Here is a 27,340-nt window from a genome sequence, read left to right on the forward strand (position 1 = left end):
CGTTTTGAAGAAGCAAATTTTTCAGCACTGAATTTTTAACACAGAATTTTTAAATACTGCATTTTTTTACACTGAATTTTGAAACATTTTTTTATATACTGATTTTTAAAACACTGAATTTAAAAACACTGCATTTTTAAACAAGCATTTTGCTAACATTTTTTTTCAATGAAATGTTCAGCAAATTTTATATTAAAAAAGAATTAGGTTTAAAAAATTCAAACACAAAATATTCAGTTACATAAATTCAGTATCTAGCACGGTGTAACAGGGTTTAGTGTGTGTGCCTCACAATAAGAAGGTCCTGGGTTCGATCCCCAGACTCTGGGTTTTTCGGTGTGGAGTTTGCATGTTCTCCCCGTGACTGCGTAGGTTCCCTCCGAGTACTCCAGTTTCCTAGGAACAATTTCCCTTGTGGATCAATAAAGTTTGTCTAATCTAATCTAATCCCACCTTCAAAGGCATACACCTGGGGATAGGTTGATTGGCAACACTAAATTGGAATGTGTGAATGTGAGTGTGAATGTTGTCTGTGTTGGCCCTGCAATGAGGTAGCGACTTGTCCAGAGTGTACACCGTCTTCTGCCCGAATGCAGCTGGGATAGGCTTCGGCGACCCCGAGAGGGACAAGCTGTAGAAAATGGATGGATGAATTTTTTTTTATGCTGAATTTTTAAACAATTTTTTTTTTTTATGTATTGAATTTAAGAACACTGAATTTTGTATGGTATAGGCTCCAGCCAACCCCGCGACGCCGACAGGGACCAGCTGTAGAAAATAGATGGATGGATGGATAAATTCAGTGTCTTAAAAAGCTTTCGTATTAAAGATGCTAAGCTAACTGACATACGGTAAAATGTCCTGGCAGTAACTGACAATGAGGACCCAAAACCAACTGAAACTGGTGCTCAGAGTTTGACATTTAGGGTTTAAGTTCTCATTTGTAGCCATAGGCCACAAGGGACAACAACATAGTTTCATTTATTATTTATCATTCTAAAATGAAATTGGTCATGCAGATTTTCAACTCAGAAGACTGACTGAAGAATTCAAGGTTATTTTTTCATCCCTCTGTTTTAATTTATTAGACTTTGGGACTCTTAAATTCATTTTCTCTATGTGAGCATTCCTTTTAAGCAATATGTATTAAGTTGTCTAAGTTTAATTGTAATTTTAGATGTTCAGCTGTTATGTTTGTATTTTTTGTTTTAAATTAATCTTTTGTATCTTTTTTTACTCTTCAGGGTGATCGACCACCTCCCGTGACAAATGTTGAGGCCAGAGTGAGGACAGGGGAGAGTGTCCAAATCAGCTTTTGTCTCATGAGTGTGTGTGTGCCATCCAGGCACTGCCAGTAACCAGGGCTGTGGCTGTGGTGGGCCCAGCCCAGGGGGCCTTTGTACACGTCACCCCAGGCCCCCGTTGACCTGTGCTTCTCACACCATGGATCCACAGAGGGACAAATATGGCGATCGGCCTGCTAGGAGCACTAAAGTTTCCCAGGGAAGTCGCAGTGGGCATTCAACCCGACCGTCGGGCTCCTCAAGCTCCTCTGGGGTTCTCATGGTGGGCCCAAATTTTCGTGTTGGCAAGAAGATTGGCTGCGGAAACTTTGGTGAACTGAAGCTAGGTGAGTTCAAATCTCAAAATACACATAAGGGGTCATTACAGTATCTCTTAATGCACCAATTATAATTGAGCGAGATATACTTTTATATCTTGTTTAGGTGTCACGGTTGTATTGAATACATTTCCTACCTCATAAAATATATATACCGGGTATATAAAATGTACCTTGACCGTGGTCTAGTACCTTCCTTAGGCCGTGTGACAGGAAGGCAACATTCCATCCACCTCGGGAAGAATTTAGTCTGCTTTTATTGTTTTTACATCAAAAACCCCTCATTTTAAGATGTGGCAGGTTTTATTTTACTGTGGAAGTGCTCCACAATAATTACATGTAGAGGAAGCCCTGGTTGCCATATTGGACTCCTGTTCACCATGTGAAACTTGGAAGGTCACGTGGTTGCAAACCAACAATTAGGCCATGTTCACACAGATACAGATATTTTGAAAACACATATTTTTCAATGAGTTTTGGCCTCTCGTACACACGCAAACATAGGCTTTTGGCGTTAAAAACTGAGTATCTGGCCAGAATGGAGATTTTCAAAAACTTTGGCTTCAACGTGTTTGTGTGGATTGGCAAAACTGAGTTTTGTTGTTTGTGTAATAAGAAATCAAAATATGTTTTTAAACCCTATTTAATAACAAAAGATAAAGTTATTGACCTACAGTTGTTGGTTTCATTTCATACTCGGGAGATTAAAAACATTCATTATTTATTCTGGGCTCCTTGTAAGTGCATGCTGATTGGAAAACAAGTGTACACGTCACAGTACATCCAATACCTCTCTTTTGATAAACAAAGCTATTTTGTGATTGCCCAAAATGCGCAAGACAGGCGGTGAATGTGTTTTTTATGAGAACAAATGATTTTTAAATGGGTGGGTAAAAATGTGCGCATTTTCAAACTGCAGTTTTCGTGTGGTCTTATTTCTGTGCTTTCAGCACGTAGCTGCGACCATATAAACAAACTTGATCTTTTCCCTCTGCAGGTAAAAATCTCTACACCAATGAGTATGTAGCCATTAAACTGGTAAGTCAAGTTTTTTTTCCCCCTCATCTGGAAACCTTACCCCTCTGAGTCCAGTCTTTAAAAAAGAATCATGGTTATTCAGCCTCTGTGCTATAGAATAAGTGAATCTCTTTCCACAAGCAGTTAAAGGCGCTGCAAGAGTGCATTAATAGATCTTTCCTCAAGTCGCACCTTGACTACTTGTTCACAAAAAGACTATTTCTAATATTAGACTGTCATTGTTACAAGACAGGAAATGTGTTTCATTAGACAAAGGCATTGGTTAATGTACACACAGGTGTTATCAGAAAGCATGTTTAGTCACCACTGATTTCGTATACAGAGACGGAACTTTACCCAACATAGCATTTGTATGAAGGTTTTTCTCCTCCACAACATTGTATAGTAGTTGTACTCTGGTGCAACGGTAGACAGCGTAGATGCTGGTAAGGTTACTCGTGTCTGTTATATTCCTCACTAGCTGATGAGAGCTGTAAAATGTCAGAGTGTTTAGCTCACCAAGTAACATATTTGCAGCTACAGGTTTGGCTGTGCCCCGACATCGATCTGGTGCTTTATCACTGTTTAAAACTTTGTCAGAATGAGAAGTAAAGACTTTTAGGTATACAAAAGATCACACTTTGTTGCTGTCCTGCATTATTATAAATCAACCTTTGATTGTACATGTACAATCACAGTTCTAAAGCAAATGTTTGTCACAGAGAGGTAACCTTTTTACATCAATTTGGTTAGTAAAAGATACATTTGGAAGTTGCCTAAAATTTGCATTTACAGTGGAACCTCGATTTCCGAATTATGAATACTTAATTGTAGGGCTGGGCGATATGGCTGTAAACTGAATCATGATATAAGTTTTTTATAATTGTCGATATCAATAAGTATTATTTATGACCAATGGAAATATGGACCAGGAGAAAATGTTGATAAATGTTAACATTTTTACTTCAAATGTAACCAATAAACACTTAACAATATCCTCTTTTAAGGTGAAAAAAATAAATTACTATGTAAGAAATGCCTAATAAAGTATAACAAAATAGTACAGTGTGAAAATGTAAACGGAGAGAAACCTGAGAAGAACAAGGATTTGCAGGTTCAGTGCCACAAAGTAATGTTATGCAGTAATTCTTTATAATTATTATGTAAAAAAACAAAAAACATTTGTTGTATTTTTTTTAAATTTATTTCAGTTGTACAGTCCTGCACGTTTAGTTCTTACTTGTTTCCGTACATCCGAATAGGGAACGGATATGTGTTGATAACAAAAGATGAGCGCAGCGAAGGACTACGGTTTCTTTAAAAAAAAATAAAAAAAATTGCCACACTATGTAGGTGACTTTTTTGTTTTATCCACTATGTCTTCGCTCTCGGCAGCACTCATTTTAATTTATTTCGCTCTATACAGAAAATCAAATATAAGCATGAATACAAAAACCACAAAATGTACATAAGGTGCAAAAGTAAGAAAAAAAGAAAAATGTGTACTTATTTTTAGTTACACTCTAATACACTTTTGAAGAATAAGGTCAAAATTTTACCACGGCAAATACTGTATATTTCTGTAGGTAATAGTTGTAATTGTAATAATTGTCCAAATTCTTACACAGATGTAAATCTAATATTCTGCAGCCAGTCTTTAGAAACCTGCCATATTGTTACATACATGACTGGCTATATCGGGGTTCCCCAACTTTTTTTCCACCAGGGACCGGTTGAATGTATGCATTATTTTCACAGTCAGTCTTTCTATGCGTGTCAGATAAAAACAGCAAAACAATGAGCATAAAAAAAATAGCCATGGGCTACAATCTGGCACATTAACATTTTATGTCCATTAATGTGCATTGTCCTATGTACTATAACAAATGAGTTGTAATATACATCTATTAACAAGCTTATTGATGTGTATAGTGGGACAAGCAAAAGTTAAGTCTGAGAAAATGCCGTAGTTTTTATATTAATTATTGTTTCTGTGCGGCCCGGTAGCAAATGCGGTGGTTGGGGACCACTGGGCTGAACAAACCCAACAAAAGAGGAAACTTATGAAAATGACAGTTTTTTCTTGTTAACAATTTCATGCATGCATAGTGATGGTTTTGACCAGATGAACGATCGCATCAGTTATTGTCCTATATATTAAAATGTATACAATACACTATACAGTAGTTTATATTACATGCCTGTGTATGAGCAATGCATTCCACCTCTTTAAATCGTTTAATGTATCCATATCCTCATAAATGTAGTAAATGCATTTCCTTGTACTTTTCACTGACTTTTACCTTTTAATTTTGGTGGCCCTGTCTCAGACTAACTGCCGCCTTGGCTCTTACGTGTACACAGGAACCAGTGAAGTCAAGGGCACCGCAGTTGCATTTAGAGTACCGGTTCTACAAAACACTTGGAACTACAGGTATGCTGACATGAGACTTTGCTTGTTTTGTTTTGCCTGACTAACACTGATTATCAGTCATAGAGCTGTTTGCAACATTTGCACAGCTGGTGATTATCCCACGTTAGTGTATTGATATCAAACAGGTTTAGCAACATTATCTTCAAGAATGTGTTGGCATGTCCTTTTGTACTTGGAAAATGACTTTGGGGGATAATAGAGAGTAAAGGGGTGCCACAAAAATAGTAGAAAAAAGTAGTTTATATTAATGAAATGCAATTTTCTTGGATCTTTTTTCATCAGGGGTCTCAGCCTTTTTGTTAGGAGAGTTGATTTTACAAAATTAAAAGAGCAAAGAGCTACTTTTTTTGGTAACATTTATTTTCAAAGCTTTTTAAACAAACCGAATAAGCTTGTTTCATCAGATCATGGACAAAATGTTACTATCAACAAGTGCGGCAATAATTAATCAATTTAATTAATTTGATTTGAAAAAAGATTACATTTATACACTGTTGCTTCAATTAATTGTTCAACGAGTTTAATAAAAATTCATAAAGTGCACTAAACTTTAAAGGGGAAATGCATTTTTTTGGTATTTTGTCTATCGTTCAATCATTAAGAGAGACAAGAACACACGTCTTTTTTTTTAACGATTTTAAAGATGATAAAAAAACGCTTGAAAGATGCGGCTAATAGGAGTCACCGTTGTAGCCTTCAATACGTGTGTTCCTACTTCCGGAATCAAACACGAGTGTGTTTTCTAATCATGGCAGACTTTGTAACAGACAAGGAAGACGTGTATTTTTGGACAAATGAGGATTTACAACTTTATACTTTTGAAGCTAAATATACTGCTGCTTATAGAAGCAAGCACAAAGGAAGAGTGAGACGTTGGAGAATTTTTAGATGTGTAATACCAGATAAATAATCAAAATACCTTGAATTTGATACAGTATTAGTGAAGTTGCAGTTCTGTTACACTATTTTATTCTGTCATTTCATATTGTTTTACAATTGACTTTTACTTGGAAGTGATGGCTGATAGCGGCGTGCGATCTATCTAAGGACACAAGGGGCCTAGACTAGATCTTCCTGCACAAAGCAGATACAAGCAAAAAATATAACTATGTAATGGAATAGAACATTATACTTTATCACAAAAAGATTTGTCGAGTGATATCAAGGATTATCTGTAGGTGGATTTCCCAGACATATCAAACTATCTTGTGCCCCAGACGTTATTCTACACCACTAAACAGATGAAAACTTGGAAAAGCTTGGATAGCTACAACTTGTTTTTGTATGGGTTGGTCAAGGAAGTTGGTATCAAAACTCTCCTGGATAAATCATGCATAATTTTTGCTCGGGTAAGGTTGCATTTTATGATTCCATGTAAACAAACTGAAACTGTGACGATATAGCACCCGACAGCTGCCACCCGTGACTGAATATCCATTTAACAAACTAACAATTACCGAATCATCACCATATTTGATTTTGGTCCTGTTGTCATATGTACTCTGACACACTTGTGTACCAAATAAACAAGTGGGGAGATGTAGAAGTACCTTTCCTGACAAAGTATCATAGACCCTGACTTTCTGGTTTATGTTTGTAAAAAAATTAAATACAAACAATATCAAGGTAATACTTCAGTGGGAAATACTAAACGAGTAATGTATATTAAAAATACATCAAACAAACCTTTAAAAGTGGTCACTGCAGTGCATTCTTCAACTCCGCTCCAAAGGACTGGATTGTATGCCACTTGTCGTTTTTCATAAAATCTTGCACTCTTCCGCCCTTTTTGATTACGTCTTGAGAAACTCTGAAGAAGCGTTTTCCTTTTTGCGATTTGAACGCTTCGTACAGCCGAAAACGCAAGCATAGGGCTATGGTCTTCGAGAAAGGCTAAATGGCGCTTAGTACCCATTGAAAACAGACACTGGCTTGACCACCACACATTTTTAATGAGCCTTTGTTACATTATATAAAATCTAAGCAATTTACTTGTATTATTTGTAATTATTTATACCATCTTAATGTCATTTTTAGCACCTGTAGACTTTAGTATTTGGAAAATGTTGACTTTTTATGTTACTTTTAGTTCACGTGAAAAATAAACATTAATAGCTTACATTATTTTTAACTAGGGCTATCAAAGTTAACGCTTAAAATACATGCAATTTAATTACAAACAATTATCACAATCATGTATATAAACAGATTAATTTTGCAATTTATTTTGACCGCACATGCTACTTTACCTTAACAGCGGATGGTAACATGAAATACGGTGCAGGTTGCTCTCCGGTCAGTGATCATATCAGTGATTACTGAGTGAGGATACTCCGACTGGTGTGCTCCAGGGCAAATTTCAAAACTTCAGAATACAACCTGACAGGACTTTAGATAAAAACAAAGATAATTTGCATATATTGCAGCAAGGAATTCTCATATCAAAGCACAAGTTTAAATACCAGCAAAACAGAATTGCTTTAATTAACTTTATCTCCATCTCCACGGATCTAGACTGTTTATTCATGGTCAGAACATGCAAATGCTAAAGTCTTTGTTTTTTATTCAATAGATCTGATCTACTTGAGAGACATGATTTAAAAATAGTGACACTGACACCATTTTAAACACCCGGTTACAATTATGCAGTACTAAAACAGTGTCTTTGTTTTTGCACTATTGCTCTTTGTACTTTGGTTAAATTACGCTGCAAAATATATACTGTAAAACATGTGTATTTAGTTTATTTTTTCACTTCGATCGCCGCTTTACCATACCGAGATATTGTCAATATCCTGAGCTATGTATCGTATCATATTATTCGGCCCGAAAATGGGTGTAAGCACTAACAGTTGTACATTTTTTAGGTTCTTTTCACTCTGGTCAATTAGGATTTTTTCAAGCCTGTCATGAGGGCTTCTCCAAGGTTTGCTAACACGATTAACTGTACTTTTTGCAACCTTTGAGAGGTTGGCTCAAAAGTAACATTCAGTTTACGTTCACACTGCAGCACATGATGCCCAGTTTTGATTTGGTTTTGTTTTTAAAAAAAGTGTTACATAGAAAACATGTGACTTTAATTTGTGTGTAATCTGAATGGAATGCGTCTTTGCACAAAAAATGGCGTGTTTGCGGAAGTCAACGTGGTCTCAATTTGTGTAGATTTTAGTCCTGGGGTTTGTAGCAATTTCAAGGATTTTGTGCAACCGGAATCAACATTTTCCTAATCAAAATATTTTGTGTTGGAGATTAAGAAGAAAGTGGGAAAGAATTGTGTCTATGGCAGTTTGTAGGTACTCGTGAGTAAGGAGTCGGAGCCAGTAGATGTAGGACATTGAAAGAAGCTGAAACACAGTGATGCGGCTCTCTTCAATGACGTATAGGTCAGATGACTGTGACCTGAGCGTTCAGACTGCAGTTGTATTGGATACATATCGGATTCGTGACCACACACAAAAAAAGGCCTGTGTTGGATTTGAAAGGATAACATGAAAAAATCAGATCCAGTCACATATTGGCAACTTAAACTCCTCTTTCAACTGTTATGCGTATGTGTTGGAACCAGAAACAAAAGACACTTTTTTTGTGCAGTTTCTTTACATTTTAGAGCTCATATTTTCTGTCTATTGTTTTGCAAAGATGAAAGGTGGAAAAGGGCAACTGTGCGGAAATTCATTAAATATTTAGAGAGTGGGTCTGCCTTTCTTAGTACCGTACTAATCTGACTCTGTCTCTTCTCCAGATGGGATAATGTGACATCATTGCTGCACCTCATTCTAAACAGCCAATGCTGTTGTCATAGGGCCTGTAGATCTTTCTAAATTAATGTGAATTGACTCATATGTCCAATCATGTGTTGTTTTCTGCATGCAACCAACTGTCACTTGATACTAATGAGTATTATTCAGTTAGTGATTGTGTGTGTTGCCTTTTCAAACACGAGGGCTATTTCTTTTTACACAACCTAGCAAAAGTAGTTTTACAGCGGCTTCACAGTTGATGCAATGTTTGAGAACATCAGTAGGTTTTGTTGAAGGTCAGATGGACACTATTGTGTTGGGATATTTGCAGGAATGAAACATTACACCAGCTGCAAGCACACAATTTCAAACACCCCGGCTTTCACACACGTCATATTGGCTACATGTAAGAAATAGATAACATAATTTGATCTCCACATATCTATTACTTTTGTCGTTCTGTAGGCGCCTTGGTCTCATATGCTGTGAGAAACACACTAACACTTTCTCTCTGCTCCATTTAGAGACTTAAATGTACCAAGCAAAGCAAGAAAGCCTGCAGAAACCATAAGTAATCTCTAAATGACTGTAAAAATGACAAACTTCAAAAGGTTTTTATGTTAGTGTACTCATATAATGTCTAATAAATATATGATGCATAAGATTTTTTTGTTGTAGACAATGTTCATTCTGCGGTCCTTAGTTTTTTGTTTTTTTGGGGTATTTAAAAAGTCAGGTGTTTTATGTTGAATAACCATATAGCCACTTATTTACAATATCTCCTAACCAGCAAATTGTAGGCCTCCCACAGACACGAGGTGCCTGTAGTACAATTAGCAACCCACAGAACAGGATTATGATCTCCGGAAACACAGGATGGAGCACAGCATGACTCCTACTTGTCCTTATGCTGGCATGAGCATGGAGTATGCCAACGTTCATTCCACAATTGTGGAGGTGCCAGAATACTTTAGGAGGGTCGCTACAGCTTGAGGAAAATAAAGACAAACATTTTCAGACCTGTTAAACTTTTTAAAGGCAAAATTAATTGGTAGAGGACACCACAGGAAGTAGGGTTCATTCCAGCAATATTACAGCACACTTGTAATATTAAACCTCTTATTTGCTTCTAAACATTTTAAATAACACACTGCTGGCACTGTTTCTTAGAACTGTGGCCTTCATAATGACAACATTTTTTAACTTAAAAGTCCAAATATGACATCCAGCAGTATTTAACAGGTGATTTATTTGCATTGTATAGTGGCGAGTTTAAAAGGGATGTGAATCACAACAACTCACGATTCGATACAGATTTTTGGGGTGACGATTCAATTAAGAATCGATTCACAATTCAACACGATTCTTGATTCAAACATATTTTGCTGCATATTTGGTATAAAAATTTATAAAAAACTTTTCAAAGCCACTTACTATAGCTCCTCTCTGCTGCTGACGTAGGACGTATACATGCAGCAAATAAGTGCAGGATTAGCTTTAAAAAATGCTATTTATAAAAGTTATTCTTGGTGTATTTTTTTTAGATTTTTAAAAATGATGAATTGATTTGGAATTGGAACTTATAATAATAATTGTACTCTAAATGGTTATTATCCTTCGTGTTAGTTTTTTTAAATGATCTAATGTGTCCAATTAACTCTTGGCTCGCATCACTTTCGCCTATGATATGTACCGGTATTTATTTATAAATAAATAAATAAAAGTACTTTCTAATTCATTTTTTGGACGCACATTAACTTGCCATGACTGCTCTTTTTTATGATGAAATAGTTTTAGAACCTATTAACATCATACATGATTTTAGTTTGGGGTTGTAGAAAGCCCACTTTTGTACGACAAGAGTGTTAAAGTTGCATTTGCAGGTTTTATTTTAGTTTGGTACAGTTTCTCAAGTGTTGTTCTCTGCTCAGTGTCTTCCAGTGGTTTTCCTTGAACCCAACTATATAAATAACATTAGTCAAAGAAGGCAGCAGTAATAAACCATATTGCTACAGTATCTTAGCTGCCACAGTACAGAGCATTACAGAGGCATGGAAAAAGCACTGTTTCGTTTTCACAACGGAATTTTGTCCTAACCAGTGATCCGTTGCCCCTGTAAACATTTGGATTCAACTAATGCAAGATTGAGGTTATGTTGACAGTTGTCTTTTCGTATTCTGAATATTTGTTTGTGTTCCAGCTGAAGGTGTGCCGCAGGTTTTTTACTTTGGGCCCTGTGGTAAATACAATGCCATGGTTCTGGAACTGTTAGGCCCAAGTCTGGAGGACCTATTTGACCTCTGCGACAGGACCTTTTCATTGAAGACTGTCCTAATGATTGCAATCCAGTTGGTAAGTCGTTCACAAGGAGGCCATTGTTAATTATTACCGAAATAGTCCCATTTTTTACACTCGGTTGGTGCATTTAACCCTGTTGGACTCTGATACTGCATTCAACACATTGAAAGACTGCTCTATTAAATTGTATCTCTAAATAATGGACATTTGTTTGATTTAGCATTTATTGTCGTTACAAGTTCATTTGATTTTAAAAATGATGTTTTTTTTTGTGGAGTCATGATCATTATCTCTTCATTTTGAATTAATCTATTTATTTTGGTATCCACTTAACAGACAATAATTGATTTCAGTGGAGTTGCAAATATTGAAAACATGTTTAATAAACTTTAGGAAAATCCACCATCTGCAACTTTATTCAGATGTAGTGTAAAATATAACATTGTTTATTCAATTAATTTCAAACAACTTTATTAATCATCATTTTGAGCAGCAAGTTGTTGTGGTTTGTATAGCCTACTAATAACTCTGTATATAACTACTTAGACAATACAACAATACACACGTCAGACAACAACATAGAGCTTAAAATGTTTAATATAAAAGCTAGTGATAGCCTACTGTAAAAGTAGAGATCTGCAACTACATTGCTTTTAAGGATTAAAAAAAAGGTAAGAAAAAATAAAAAGAACCCTCTGAAAAATTTAAGAGATTTGGAGAAGCGATTTGTTTTACACATAGGAAGGGCATACCGGCACACTGAAGGCAACAGACAGAATTCAATCACAAGGACGTGGCTCGGGGAGGCTAAAACACTCTCTGCTTTTCGGAGTATTTGCTGGATGCTGAATAAATTTAAGTCTCTTAGTTTTACTCTAGTAATGTTGGAGTATAACAGGCCTGAAAGAGAAATAATTTAGATTCCTTGAGAAGATGAATTCTCTGTTGTCCTCGCTTCACTATAAAATCTGTGTTCACATCAAAATGAGCTGGTCGTTATTAAAAGGTCCCCAAGTATTTGTATGATGAAACAATGTCAACTTTTTTGTTGTGTATTATGCACTCAGTAGAAATTCCCTTAAGTCTAAAATCAATAATTTATTCTTAAGTTTTATTTTTTTAATCCAAAAACAAAAAGTTACAGTCCAACCAGGAGATAAAAGCAGTTAGGTTGCTCATGCTATGACTGTGAACCTTAGAGGAGGGACAGCAGTGCAGTGTTATCAGATAATTTAATGAGATGGCTATCCACCTGCCTACTCATGCATTAATCAGTATACATTATAAAAAGTAAGGGTGAAAGGACACATCCGTGCGGTAAACCCGTGGAGATGGTTACAAAGTCAGAGAGACAGCTGTTTACAGAGGCTCTTTGCTCTCTGCCAGTTAAAAAGTCTAAAATCCATAACACAAGCTAGTGAGACAATTCAAATTTAGACACAAGCCTCTGTTAAGAGATGTGGCTGCATTGTGTTAAATGCTGAAGAAAAATCAGCGAATAGGAGTCTGGCTCTGGCTTGTGGCTTCTCTAAGTGTTTGTAGTGGTTGTTGAGTATAAAAAGCTTTGCGTCATCTACACCTCTTCCTGCCTGATAGGCAAATTGTAGTGGATCAAGTCCCTCTATAGAAGACATGACCAAGCCTTTAACAATTTTCTCAAAGATTTTCAATATTAGTGATGGTAATGCAACTGGTCTCAAATCATTAAATTGTTTAGGCATAGATGTTTTGGGGATGGGAATCACAGTAGAAGATTTCCAGATGCCAGGAATCTGGTTACAGTTCAGTGACATTTGAAATATAAGATGGAGGACACTGCAAAGTTGGTCAGCACAATATTGGAGAGTGCGCTCACAAATAAGGTCTGAACCAGGGACCTTCCTTATTTTGACCCGTTTTAAAAGACCTCTTACATGCTCCTGCTCAATAATAATGTTTGGATTAGAGATAATACTCTTTGAGGAGTGAAATATTATCAGAAAAGTCATTCTTTTCAAACTGAGAATAAAAACTATTAAATGCACTTGGGAGGTCAGTCATATGTATTCCCTCAATTTTATTAGGAGTCCTGTCACTCCCACTACTTCCCTGAGAGATGGAGGTCATTGCTCTTATTCCTATCATGCTTCCAGTGTTGGGAGAAACCACTTTTTTCAAAAGGCTTTACTACTGTATTAAAATCTCATAAATATTATTCATCATCAAATACACAGACATCTTTTCTCCAGTAATGTTTATCTTTTTCAATCTGTAAAACCTGCTTTGCTGAGATTTTAGAATATTCAGAGATTTCAATCGGCACATATTGCTTTTCTCAAAGTGTCTTGGGGTTTTGTGCTGGTTGGCACAGATACAGGCCTGAAGACAAGCCTTTATGTTAACATGCACCCTACCCCCAAGAAGGTAATTTGATGTAATTGTAATTGTTTTTATACAGTGCCAGATCACAACTAAAATAATTGTGTACCTTTATGAAAGAACAAGTCTGTATTATGTTATTTTGTTAGACAAGCTAAATAGTGTTATCTTATTTACAAGACAGCATGCGATTTCTGTCTCTATGGTCACCTGTGAACACTTCCTCATCTTCTCTCTGCATTGCGTGTAGAAGCCCGATCGCATTGATTAAATTACACGTCTTTACTTTAATTTTGTTGAGTATTTTGGAGATCAATGTAATTTGTGACTGTAATACAGTCTGTTTGCAAGGCTCTTTGTCAATAATCACTGGAAATTCTATTTACTTGCAAAGTTTAAACATGTTTAGTAGCTTACAATAAATCAACCCAACAAAACATTTTAATAGCTTAACACGTCAAATTTGACAAAATAAATACTTTGCTTGAGTGACACAGGAAGAACACTAGCATCTCTCCAGCAACCTCCTTCAATTTTTACCTTTTTTTTCTGTGGAGGGATGTAAGCTTAACCCCTTCTCATCAAAAAGTCAGTACCTGCCATCCCAGCTTAGTTAGATATGTAGGTAGTTTTCTATTGTTTGTTTTCCCTCTCTGTTGCTACCTTTTCTGACATGTATCCTTTCGCAACAGATATCTCGGATGGAGTATGTGCATTCTAAAAACCTCATCTATAGAGATGTGAAACCGGAAAACTTTCTCATCGGACGGCAAGGAAATAAAAAGGAGCACATCATCCACATCATTGACTTTGGCCTGGCCAAAGAGTACATCGACCCTGAGACCAAAAAACACATTCCATACCGGGAGCATAAGAGCTTGACTGGTACTGCCCGTTACATGTCCATCAACACACATTTGGGCAAAGGTACGCTATGACACGCTATGAAATTATATAAGGTGTTTTATGGAAGTTAGTTTTCCTTAACGGAGTATGAAATGTTTTGATATAGAGCAAAGCCGACGAGATGACCTGGAGGCCTTAGGTCACATGTTCATGTATTTCCTTCGGGGGAGTTTGCCATGGCAAGGACTGAAGGTAGGACAACTTTTAAACCATGTCCAAGACCAAGAGAGCCAACAGTGGCTCACAAGAGTGCAACTGCTCACATCAGCAACCACTTTATAACTGTACGGACCCAAAATATATATATTTTGTAAAGCATGGGTTCTATATCAATTAAATACATATAACCTGTAGATTACAATAAAATGTATTTGCTGTAATTAGCTGCTTGACAGGTGTTTGGTGACTCTGCCTCATTGATCACCCATCCATCCATTTTCTACCGCTTATTCCCTTCGGGGTCGCGGGGGGCGCTGGAGCCTATCTCAGCTACAATCGGGCGGAAGGCGTGGTACACCCTGGACAAGTCGCCACCTCATCGCAGGGCCAACACAGACAGACAGACAACATTCACACTCACATTCACACACTAGGGCCAATTTAGTGTTGCCAATCAACCTATCCCCAGGTGCATGTCTTTGGATCACCATTATTTTCATTATCCAACTTTATTTGTAGAGCACAAAAAGAGTGGACCAAAATGCTGTTCAGAAGAATAAATAAAATACATAATAAAAGGCACAAAAATAAACAAAGACAGTAAGATACATCTAAAAAAACACCTAAAATAAAATTACCATCGGAACTACTCCTGTTGTTTGCTAACTTGCCTAATCTTTAAGGCTGCGTTCACACTTGTGATTCGGTACTCTGGACCAAAAGTGGGGGCGGGGGGAAACAATTACACTAGTATCGTTTCGTCAATGGAATAACTTTTTTGGCAGAAAGTAAGCATACAGTAAGGATGTGATTGGGCAGCTTCCGTGACTTACTATTACATAAACTAACTTAAATGTTCCAAACCAAAATACCGTCTTTTAGGTTAAATATGTTAATTGTTCTATTCCTCTTGAGTAATCTTTCTCAAATAGCAAGGTTAGCCCACCTCGGGGGGGGAAGGCGAGGAACTTGCTTTATCAGTATCATGCTTCAAACCCCACTTCCAAAAACTGCGCACATTAATCTTGACTTCCTCATTTTGATTTATGATTAAAAAAATCCGCACAAATTGTTGTATTCATTTTTGTTTTGTAGGTTAAAGCTGGGGTTCGTAACCTTTGTGAACTCAGGGCCTAACCTTTCCACTACGTAGGTGCCAGAGCCCACTCAAATATTTAACACTGAATGTGTAATCTCACTCTTGATTGTAATCATATTTCATAATTATATCTAACTTACCGGTACTTACATGTTTTCATATCATTTGACAAGTTATATCCTTCTCAACTGTTAATTAGAAAGGTTATTATCAAGGTTTAGGTCAGGCTGATTACAAAAATACATACTGATCAAATATATTGCAAGAGAAAGGACTCATAAAAACTGATGAAAAATACATTTACACAGTGCTAAATAAAATTCTAACAAAAAGAGTAATAGTAACAATATATACTGTATGTTTGTTAAATAAATTGTCAATAAAATTGAAATTGGTTTTATGTGGACTCTGTACAGCGGATGTCGTTGTGGCTTGTGCAGCCCTTTGAGACACTTGTGATTTAGGGCTCAATTGATTGATTGATATATATTAAATGTAAACATTTGTTTTAAATGTACCTTTCCTCTGATTATAATCCCCTCAGCTATCAAGGCAGATAAGAAATGTCAACATAACCATGCAAAACACTTAGACAATGTAAACAAAATTCTAAAATCACTGAACACTTAACCTCTTGAAATGAAGGTACAAAAAGGAATATGTAAGAAATGCTTAATAAAATGTAACAAAATAAAATATATATATATATTTTTCATACAAAGTATAAACGTTATTGATAATTGAGATTTCAATATTGAGAAAAAATTAATTGTAATTATTATTTTGGCCATAATTGTGCAGCCCTAGTTACTGTAAATAACATTTCTGTTTTTCACTTTATGCATTTAGCTTCATTTCTCGCCTTTTTGTGTTTTTTTGTTGTTCAATTCTATTTCTACAATGTGCAGAGGGGCAAAAGAAAAAAACCCAAGCTGGGAGACCAAATGCCCCTTGCGCCTAGCTTTTACAGAAGGTCTTCCCCAGGGTTGAGTGTGTGAGATTCCGTCAACTGTGAGCAATCACAACTTTATTTAAGTTGCTAACTTCCCACTAACTTCCCATCCTTATTTCGATAGGTTATAAAAAATAATAATTATCAATAGATATAAAACACTCATATATATATAGTGTGTGAATGTGAGTGTGAATGTTGTCTGTCTACCTGTGTTGGCCCTGCAATGAGGTGGCGACTTGTCCAGGGTGTACCCCGCCTTCCGCCCGATTGTAGCTGAGATAGGCTCCAGCGCCCCCCGCGACCCCGAAGGGAATAAGCGGTATAAAATGGATGGATGGATGATTGATTGATTGATTGATTGATTGATTGAAATACAACTGAAAGTACAGAAGTCTCAAAGACTTTAGCTCCAGACTTCTTCGGTTTGTTTGATACAGAGTCGTGTATAAAGAGTATGGCCAACCCGGTTTCAGGCGGTCTCAATGACTGGTCAAAAGGCACTCACGCAGTTTAGTCATTGTCTACAGAGCGCCATGACTGCTACTAACTTTGGGTGATAAAATGTGTCTGCGCCGCTTTCTTGTTAGTTTTTTGGCGTGTAAAATGCCCTGTTGTGCAGCATGAGGCTGCTCCACCCGCGATAAATGTGGAAAGCTTTTACATCTCTTTCCCCACAATTTGGAAAGGAGACAAATATGGGAAGTGAAGGTTTGCCGTCAACACTACAGTGTCTTGTGCAAGGTAAAACACGACACAAAGTCTGCGTTATGTTCAGGAGAGAACATACAGAAGCTAATACAAATAATAACCGAAGAAATGAACAAATTAAAGAGACTGTTTGACAAAAACAGACTATCTTTGAATCTCAGTAAAACTAAAGTAATGCTACTTGGTAAGAGCAGAAGAGAAAGTCAAACACAAAGATGGCGCCTTTTGTTTAGTTGGCCGCGCTCTTCTCTATGCACGATTCTGGATTCGATATTGTAGTTACTGCCACAAATGGTGGAAAAGTGTATTACAACTGAGTACTGCTGCGGCCCATACAGACCACAGCTGAGAAACAGATCTTTTTGGTGACACTCTGGCGGGCACTCACACCCCAACAATGGGCCCTATGGTTGACAAACACTGGGTTAAACTATTTTATATATTGTGCTCCTGAGTTAATGTTGCGAATCAATTTGAATGTATTATTTATTGAGTTTATTTAATTTTATTTTTGGTGTCAAATGGTTTAACTCGGTCAAAAACTGTTTATTGTTTAAATAAGGATGTTTAAAAAAGTAATAATTTTCAGGAAAATTTATTGACTTAAAATCTTTTCTGTTGCGGACTAAAAAACAATGTTTAAGTTATTTTTTGCTGTAAGTTGATTTTATTTATTTATTTTTTTGTTAAAAGTTAAATAACGATACAATGTTATGCTGATGTGTAAATACTATAAAAATTATATAGACACAAAATGTTAATAGTTGCGACAGACAGTGTGGTGGCACAAAATGTTTTTTCCTCTTCCTTTGGGGCGTGTAACAGAAAATAATAGAGAAGCACTGCTCTAGAGTGGTCTGTGTCCAGCCTGGAAATAAACATACCAGTACATTTACTCTCCTTTGAAAATAATACCTTCTACACATACTCTGACAAAAAAAACATACTTACACATGCATACATTCCCACATACACACATTAGCAAACACAGATTCATACATAAGTACAAACTTACACACTACAAAGACACGTCACCTACAACATGGCACACCACTAAGCATGACTCATTCTATCATTATCATCTTATTGCATAAATAAATATGTTTCTCTCTCTTTTTTCCCCATAATTTACTAATGTATTCAAGATGCTGCAGTTGTTGACATTATATAAATATATTATACATTTGAAGTGATAGTAATGATTATGAAGTTAATATTATCAGTCTTATTAAATGGTATCACTATTATTAGTATTATGATTATAGTGTAGTAATTATTCATTTGTTAATCTGAATACAAATACCATATTGTCACGACATGTAGTGTGTGTGTGACAATCATTGGTAGAAAAAAAAATATATATTTGTAGATACAGTTTCTGATGATTCTGCTGATGTTGTTTTTATTGTTTCTCTCTGTCTCATCCTCCTTGTCCCCACAATTCACCCCACTGTCTTGTTATTCTTCCTTTCCTTTACTGATCCGGTCTGGTTGTGCGAAACACCAAATATGTCCCAACATTTATCCAAGTTAAATACAAATAATGCAACAGGAGTATTATCTTGGACCTCTCCATTTGTAAAGTATATCTATACAGCAGATATGGGAATCAATAAACAACAATATTATTTTCCCCACATAGCTGGACAGGACAGGTTAAAAAATAATAATATTGATACTTACAGCCATTATTATATGAATAGCTGTCAACAACACAACTCTGACTACTGTAAAGAATATTCTAATTAAATTCTTATAGTATTGTCCCTTGAACATACAATATACTGTAATTAAAATGGTGGCTGAAATGTGTATTCACTTTTGTGACATACTGTTCTTCTAATTATGATTAAAAGTTTTCATACACTCCTCATTGGCATGATTGTCATTCTTAAGGATTTTTGCATGCTCCTGATACTGTTATTTTTCAAAAGTAGAATAATTTACACAATGTACAACTTCAATTGTTTCTGATTACCACTAAGTGATAATAAAGTATACAGAACTCAACTGCAGTTTCGACAAAATGTAAAAAATCATCACATCCAGTCCAGATATACCTACAGTGGGCATTAAAGGTTGTTTGTACTTGTTTTATACCTGCATTGGATCTCCTGCAGGCTGATACACTAAAAGAAAGATACCAGAAGATTGGAGATACCAAAAGAAACACTCCCATCGAGGTGTTGTGTGAGAACTTCCCAGGTATTCTGATTCATCTTCCAGTGCTGTAACTCTTTGACTGTATCAGGGCAATTGCAGTCTGGTGTTTTACAGATAAGTCACCACAATCATAAGCTGAATTCAAACCATTTTGTATTGTTTCTTTCAGAGGAGATGGCCACTTACCTGCGTTATGTAAGACGACTGGATTTTTTTGAAAAGCCGGACTATGAATATTTAAGGACTTTATTCACTGAACTGTTTGAGCGCAAAGGTTACACCTTTGACTACACGTACGACTGGGTTGGCAGGCAGATTGTAAGTAGCACATATCAAATGTTAACGAAGTAATATTAGGTTTTGCACAAGTTTTTGTGAGTTGTTGGTGTTCCTTGCAGCCCACACCGGTGGGATCCGTCCATATAGACTCTGGGGCGTCTGCAGTCACAAGAGAAAGCCATCCTCACAGAGACCGGACCTCAGCTCACCCACCCATAAGAAATCAGGTAGGAAACGTTTTGTATTTCCATTGTATGTGTCAGGTTGGTTTATGCCTTTACGATAGCAGTATCCTCTAATCAGAAAATGTAGGTTAAATCATGACGTAACCATCTAATTTTATCTTGAACAAAGTCCCTGATATTTGTAAAATAATTGTTTACCCTTATGTTGAGTATGACATGATTAACACACAAACTTACTTGCCAACTACAGGTCTTGAAATTAACAATTATTAGAGTTTTTAGGCAAACACTGTGCAGGTCACTAAATTGGGTGATGCCAGAGACTTTGTACAATGCCCTTATCGCAAGCCACTCAACCAACAAAATGATTTGGAAGCATACTTTTTTCCCTTAAATGCTATGAGACCTTGAATTTTGATGGAATTACCATCACGATAGGTGTAGACAAAACGCAGTGGTACCTCAGTTTTCATTAAAAAGGTCAGACGAAAACTGACTTGTACAGAAACCAAAGCAATTTCATGCAAAAGTCCATTCATGTCAACAATTTAACTTCAAATGTGAAACTAATATGTGATATAAACTCATTACATGCAAAGTAAGAGACATCAAGCCTTTATAATTTTGATTATCATGGCTTACAGTTTTTGAAAACCCACAATTTTCCTAAATTTTTATAAACTGTAAACCATAATTATCTAAATTATATCAAAAGAAAGCTTGAAATATCTTGAGTTGCATGTTATGAGCTTATGTCATATATTAGTTTCACCTTGTGAATCTATTTGCTGGAATACATGAACCTTTGCAATATAATAAAATGTTTTGAGTTTTACCTGTAAATTATCTTTAAAAAACTTAAGGGTGACCACAATGAAATGGATAAACCAGCATAATTTTCTCTGCCAGATAGCTCGGTCCGGACATAAGTAATCTTTTAATTTAGTTGCGTTTTTTTGTTTTTTCATATGATAGTAATATTTACAGGGTTTTCAATTGAAATGGTTGTCATATTATTGAGTTAACCACTAGTAATATTCACAAAATTGATTTTCATTTAAATCGCTATCTTTATTTATTGTGATTCTAAAATGAACGTAGAAAAGAAATGTTTCTCCCCCCTTTTTTTCAAGAATAAATTTTGGAATTAAAAACATTAAACAACTATTATTTTTGTTATTATTGCTATTGTTGCTTTTATAATTTTTTGGTATTCACTTTTCTTAGTATTGTATTTGTATGTAGTCTCAATTGCTAAGTAAATGCCTATCCCAAGTATTGTAAGGCAGGGATTTGGTTGGGGTTGCTTTATTTTCTTTTATTAGATTGATTAACATTCAGTGATTTTTGTAAATAAGTGTGCGTGTAAGTTTTACGTCAGCAGCCAAGAGGGTTTTTTGTAACTTGTAAACTGTTTTGTAAAGGTTATATTATGATTTATTTACCAAATGATAAATAACAAATTTTGAGTTAAGTCGAGATTAGATTCTGAATTAAATCGTCACCCCAAAAATCTGAATTGAATCGTGAGGTGTCTAAAGATTCCCACCTCTATTGACCACTGTAATTGTTATTGGGACAACATTTGGTCAGTTCAAACATTGTTTTAGTATGAGTCTTCTGTCACTGTCTATTCCTTAAATGGAGGCCAGCTTCAGATGCACGACTTGACCTATTTTGGTGTCAGTCACACATTTCATGCACACAGTTTCTTGTTCAGTTCTCTGGCTCTTGCTTTGTTTGGTTTCACTTCTTATTATTCCGTTCCATTTTTTTTATTCTCCAATTTTCATGGTGCTTTGCATGAACCTGGCCTGGCACACTCAAATACCCATCTTTCTTAATGCAACTATTCCATCACCCCTCCCTCTTCCATTGCACTCCCAAACCTACTTCCCCTTCCCATCACTCGGCGTCCCTGACTCCCGAGCAGACTGCAGTCTCTGATCGACGAGGAGCATGGGAGGTGCAGCCCACTCGCCAAGCAAACTCCTCCTATCTGACTTCCCACTTGGCAGCGGACAGGCATGGGGGCTCAGTGCAGGTATACACCCCTCACCTGATCAGCCAGTAACCCTCTCTAGGTCTGTGGAGTCAGATCTGTCTCATACACCTTAGAGGCAAGTGTACATGTGACATGTAAGTCAGAAGCACTTTCATGTAGTCCCCTACTTCTTTCTAATACCAGCTTACATAAGACCATGATTAAACACTTTCTCTGACAAGGTCAAGGATCACAAACTGTTCTGATATTGTTTTGGCAATTTAACCTGCATGTATTAGAATTACAAGAGCTAATGACGTGTATGAGACAGATCTATAACCATGTTCCTGTCCCACACCTTTGTACCTCTGGCTGGAGAATGTTATTTTTCCCCACACCACCATCCGCATGTCATCATGGTGCCCCCCAGCACAGTCGATGACGATGATATGATATACCTGCAGATTTTTATTGCAGATCTTTACATCTCTATATCTCTCATGAGATGGAGAAGCTTCTTGCATGGCAGGATGACCTGATTTCATGCATGCTCCTGATACTGTAAAACTTAATGGCCATGTAGGAGAAACTTAAGTTTCAGTTGTAAAGGAAACTTAAAGGCGCATCACAACTCATTCGTATTCTAAAGGTAATGTCTGTTTACGGGTCAAACCGTCGCCATCAAAAATAAATGACTTTTGTTTAAGTCAGTCACTGTAATCTTAATGTTAAAACATAAAACCTTCTGATAACAAGGTCTGTGTAGATAAGTAGATTAATCAAATGGTAAATGAAAATGAACTCAATAATTTTGTCGGCATCAATAAACTGCCATGTTTGTGTACTGGTTTTCTTCATCTGTCGCTTTCAAACAGGGTGCAAGAGGGTTCACTCTTTGCATGGTTCGCAGCACCTGAGCATGCTCATTCAATAGTAGGATTAAATGAAGGGAGTGAATCCTCTTGTCAGTTATCCACAATCTTTGTCTGAGTGTAGGCGGGAATATTAGCTTCTGTTAAAGACAAAGACTCGCTGGTGAGAAGCACCGCAAGGTAACAAAAATTAGAATGATTGTAAAGACAAATGTCCCGTTGTAGGAATATTTCAGCTTCAAACCAAACAAGCAAGATTAACCGTCAGACACGTACGAACGAGCCACTATGCTGGGTTTGGATAGATATTGATGGCTACAAAAAAAGACAACAAAAGAAACCACCCAACTCAGTTTTTCCAACTACTGAAAAATTGCACTTCCAGATGTTCACTATTTATTTCTTGCTGACAGAGATTGAGAGTCCATTTTATGTTTGTTTGATTACTTATTTAACGTAATAAAAAGTAATTGACTTTTAAATTACAATTGTTAAAAATACTAATGAAAATCTAAAAGTTTATTGCGTTTCAAAGGGTTGCTTGCACTATTGTATATTTGTAGTTATTATGATCACATTAGTGCTTAAATTGGTGTCAAAATAATGCTGACAATAATATCGTATATCTGCAATAATTTGTGGGACAGACCCCGAAGGGTAGAAAATGGATGGATGGAATATATTTTCCACCAAAATTTAACATATGCCCTGCCCTTTATTTTCGTAGAAAACATTAGCGGTCGACTCCACTGATTCTTCCAATTTTCACTTTGCTGTCATCCATGTGGCTTCTGACAACTTCTGCTTTTTGTACTATCTCTGAATGACATTGCACTGAAATACTCTGCAATTCAGGACATACAATCCCCGGAAAAGACGTGGAATCAATCACTAGTCTTAGAGGATGTTTTATTTTGGCAAAAAAAATGGAACAGACATGACACAAAGCATTTGCATTTCAAATGGCAACTTTCTGGCTTTAAGAAACACTAATAGAAATCAAAAGTATAAATTGTGATAGTAACAGTTAAATTTTTAGATATATCATCATAAAATTATGGAATCACTCAATTTTGAGGGGAAATTATGGAATCACCGTGCAACATTTTCAAAGCTAACACCTGCATGAGATTAAATATGTTCATTAGTTTGTAGTTAAAAAGGAGTGTTCAAACCTTGGAGAGCTGTTTCACCAAGTGGATTGACATGAATCATGGCTCCAACACAAGAGATGTCAATTAAAACAAAGGAGAAGATTTTCTAACTTTTTTAAGAAGGCAAATCATCACGCAATGTAACAAAAGATGTTGATTGTTCAGTCAGCTGTGTCTAAAATCTGGACCAAGTGTAAGCAACGTGAAGGTTGTAAAAGGCAGGCAGGCATACTGGTAGATCATGGAAACAGTAAAGCATCAAGATAGAAAACTTAAAGCATTAGACTTAGACAAACTTTATTGATCCACAAGGAAAATTGTTCCACACAGTAGCTCAGTTACAAAAGATGGAAAGGGTAAGGATGGAAAGCATAATGCAGGTATAAAGTAGACTAAAAATGTACCATAGTAGCAATATAAAATATAACAGATATGTAATATTTACATATTATATATAAAGTATATAATATATATATGCAGTGTATAACAAATCCCAATTACCATGTACAATATTACAGAATATGTAACAGCTGCAACAAAAAAAGGGCAGCATAAAATATAGAGTAGATCCAGCAGAAAATATACATTATAAACAAAGAATAGACAAATATCATCTATAGCTGTATGGCGAGTGATTTGTTTGGTGACACGCCAATGAGATTTTTGAAAGACTGCCTGAAGAAAACATGCTAATTTCCACAGTCATTGATGATGTGAGGCTGCATGTCAAGTCATGACACTGGGGAGATGGCTGCCGTTACATATTTCATAAATGCACAAGTTTGCATTGACATTTTGGACATTCTTCTTATTCCATCATAATTTTCAAGATGACAATGTATTTTGCCATAGAGCAAAAACTGCAAAAACGTTCCTCAAATAAAGATTCCTAAGGTCAATGTCATATCCTACAAATAGTCCAAATCTCAATCCAATTGGAAAACAAAAAACAAAAAATGGATCCTTGACAAAAGTTAATCCTGCAAAGCTGATCTGACAACAGCCATTGAGAGAAATTTGGACCAAAAAGTGCTGTTTGCCACTTGTTAAGGCCATGCCTCAGAGACTGCAAGCTGTTTTAATGAGCCAGAGGTGGTGCAACAAGGTACTAGTGGTGTGTTTTTTGTCAAAGCATAACTCCATAATTTTCTTTCTCCAAATTGAGTGATTCCATATTTTAACTTTGCTTAATATGAAAATAATGTCTATCTGTGTTCGCCCTGCGGTGAGGTGGCGACTTGTCCAAATGCAGCTGGGATAGGCTCCAGCACTCCCTGCGACCCCAAGAGGGACAAGCAGTAGAAAATAGATGGAAACTAACTACCACAATTTATTTTCTTGATTTATTTTAGTGTTTCTTAAAGCCAGGAAGTTGCCATTTCAACTGACTAGTTTAGTGTCATGTCTGTTATCTGGTTTCTTTTTTTTTTTTTTACAAAATTAAACAACTGAAAAACATCCTCCCAGATGAATGATTCCACATTTTGCAGGGGTTGTATTTCAGGTCTTAGTACTCTGAATGCAAGACCGTCTATCCTCGAGATTCTGGTGTGTATTTTTCTTCTTTGAACATCCCTTGTCGTTCTTTTGCTGAAGTCTTTCACCCTATGTACAATTTTCAAAACCCCTGTGGTGCCTTTCTGTATACAGCTTTAGGGTGTTGATAAATTTAAATACAACTTGTACTGTTCTGAGTGTTTAACGTGCATCCAGTTTACACTCATACCTACAGTATTTTGCTGTATGCCAAATATAAAATGTTAAAAGTGTCGATTGTAGATATTTTATTAGGCCCACATCTCCTGGTCATCAAACACCCGTCTGTATCGCTACAGCTCTGCACACAGACTACAGGATGAGTTGCATAATGTTAAGAAGGGATAAAGCAGAAAGCAATACCCATGTAACAAAATACAGCTGACTGGGTTGACACAAGCAAGCTGTCCTTTACCAAAAGAAAACAACTGCATATAATCAAATGCAATTATGTATTTCGCGCTGTAGTATAATAGTTCTATATACTGTATATAAAAATTTGTTTGGTATAATACTATATATCCTCCACATAGGTGACAAACCAAATTGTTTTCACAAAGCAGAACTTGGCCTACTTCTAAAACATCACGCCTGCTCTATACATACGTCCCATTAAAGGCAACCTATGATGGTTTTGACTATATTTTAAAACACTTCCTTGTGGTCTAGATAACATCTATTGGATATGCTTTGGTTTAAGTCAGTGGTTCTTAACCTTGTTGGAGGTACCGAACCCCACCAGTTTCATATGCGCATTCACCAAACCCTTCTTAAGTGAAAACTAAAATGTTGTTTTTTTTCAAATTCAAGACAAAGTTATATGTTTTGGTAACACTTTAGTATGGGGAACATATTATAAGTAACAAAGACTTAATTTAGATTTTTTTTGGACACTAGGGGAACATATTCTAAGTAACAAAGACTTAATGTAGAGTTATTTGGTTAGGGTTAGGGTTATAATAAGGCCATGCCGAATAAGGCATTAATAAGTACTTAATAATGACTAGTTAAGAGCCAATATGTTACTAATTTGCATTATAATAAGAAACTAATTAATGGTGAATGTGTTCTCCATACTAAAATGTTACCATGTTTTATTACTGGTGCACAAAATGAACCGTGCATGAACATCACCTTGTTCAAAGAACAAAACCAACACAGTGCATAAACTCACAACAAATTACACACCTGCAAATCAGTCTGACTTCTGCTGTTGCCGTATCCGTAATACGCAGATAGGGAGGAGTTTTTATTTACACGATGAGTCGGGTGTGTTTTGACCTCTGCCGAACCCCTGAGCCTGACTCACCGAAACCCTAGGGTTCGATCGAACCCAGGTTCAGAACCACTGGTTTAAGTTCTGTGTAAATTTTGCTCCACCGTCACTTTTATAACTCGTTTTTTGCGTCCGTCTGCAAGATGTGTGTTTCTGGAGGCGTTCCCAGATTGCAAATGGAACCATGCACCTCTCTTTATAAAAGTATCATAATTTATCTTTTGAAAATGTACACTGTTCAAATATATATCTTGAAGTTGTCACCGCTTTTTTTTCCCAAGACATGGTCAAAAACATTTTTCGTAGACATTATTTAGATTCACTCAGTCACAATATCAGGTACACCCGATTCAGATCCTGCATAAAGAAATAGCTGCTTTTACCAGCATTTATGTCACTGCATGTCAGTGTTATGCGCATGCCACAATTAGATGAAAGTAATACTTTATCGTATATTTTTTTATGTCAAGTCAAGATGTTTGAGTATGTCATAGTCAACTGCACCTCATACATGTAGTACATAATATACATACATATCTCCAGTGAACAATCTTGTGCTCAATGGCAATATTATTTCACAAAACAGTAAATTAAAT

The 27,340-nt window shown here is 36.2% G+C and overlaps 1 protein-coding gene across 5 annotated transcripts in view; it reads left to right on the forward strand.

Annotated features, from left to right (window-relative positions):
* The window catches only part of csnk1g1 (casein kinase 1, gamma 1), a 61,749-nt gene that overhangs the window by 21,870 nt on the left and 12,539 nt on the right, over window positions 1-27,340 (forward strand). For 3 of the 5 annotated variants that reach the window (XM_062032411.1, XM_062032419.1, XM_062032428.1), the window contains exons 2-10: window positions 1,245-1,630; window positions 2,619-2,659; window positions 5,003-5,072; window positions 11,013-11,164; window positions 14,161-14,395; window positions 14,481-14,566; window positions 19,416-19,500; window positions 19,628-19,776; window positions 19,857-19,964. In XM_062032411.1, the coding sequence (XP_061888395.1) occupies window positions 1,444-1,630; window positions 2,619-2,659; window positions 5,003-5,072; window positions 11,013-11,164; window positions 14,161-14,395; window positions 14,481-14,566; window positions 19,416-19,500; window positions 19,628-19,776; window positions 19,857-19,964 (1,113 nt within the window). In that variant the 5' untranslated portion in view covers window positions 1,245-1,443. Of the gene's footprint in view, window positions 1-1,244; window positions 1,631-2,618; window positions 2,660-5,002; window positions 5,073-11,012; window positions 11,165-14,160; window positions 14,396-14,480; window positions 14,567-19,415; window positions 19,501-19,627; window positions 19,777-19,856; window positions 19,965-21,855; window positions 21,967-27,340 lie in introns of all 5 variants that reach the window. The other 2 variants (XM_062032398.1, XM_062032406.1) reach the window with 1 other exon arrangement.

This window comes from Entelurus aequoreus, linkage group LG02 (genome assembly GCF_033978785.1).
Source record: "Entelurus aequoreus isolate RoL-2023_Sb linkage group LG02, RoL_Eaeq_v1.1, whole genome shotgun sequence".
Taxonomy (NCBI): Eukaryota; Metazoa; Chordata; class Actinopteri; order Syngnathiformes; family Syngnathidae; genus Entelurus; species Entelurus aequoreus.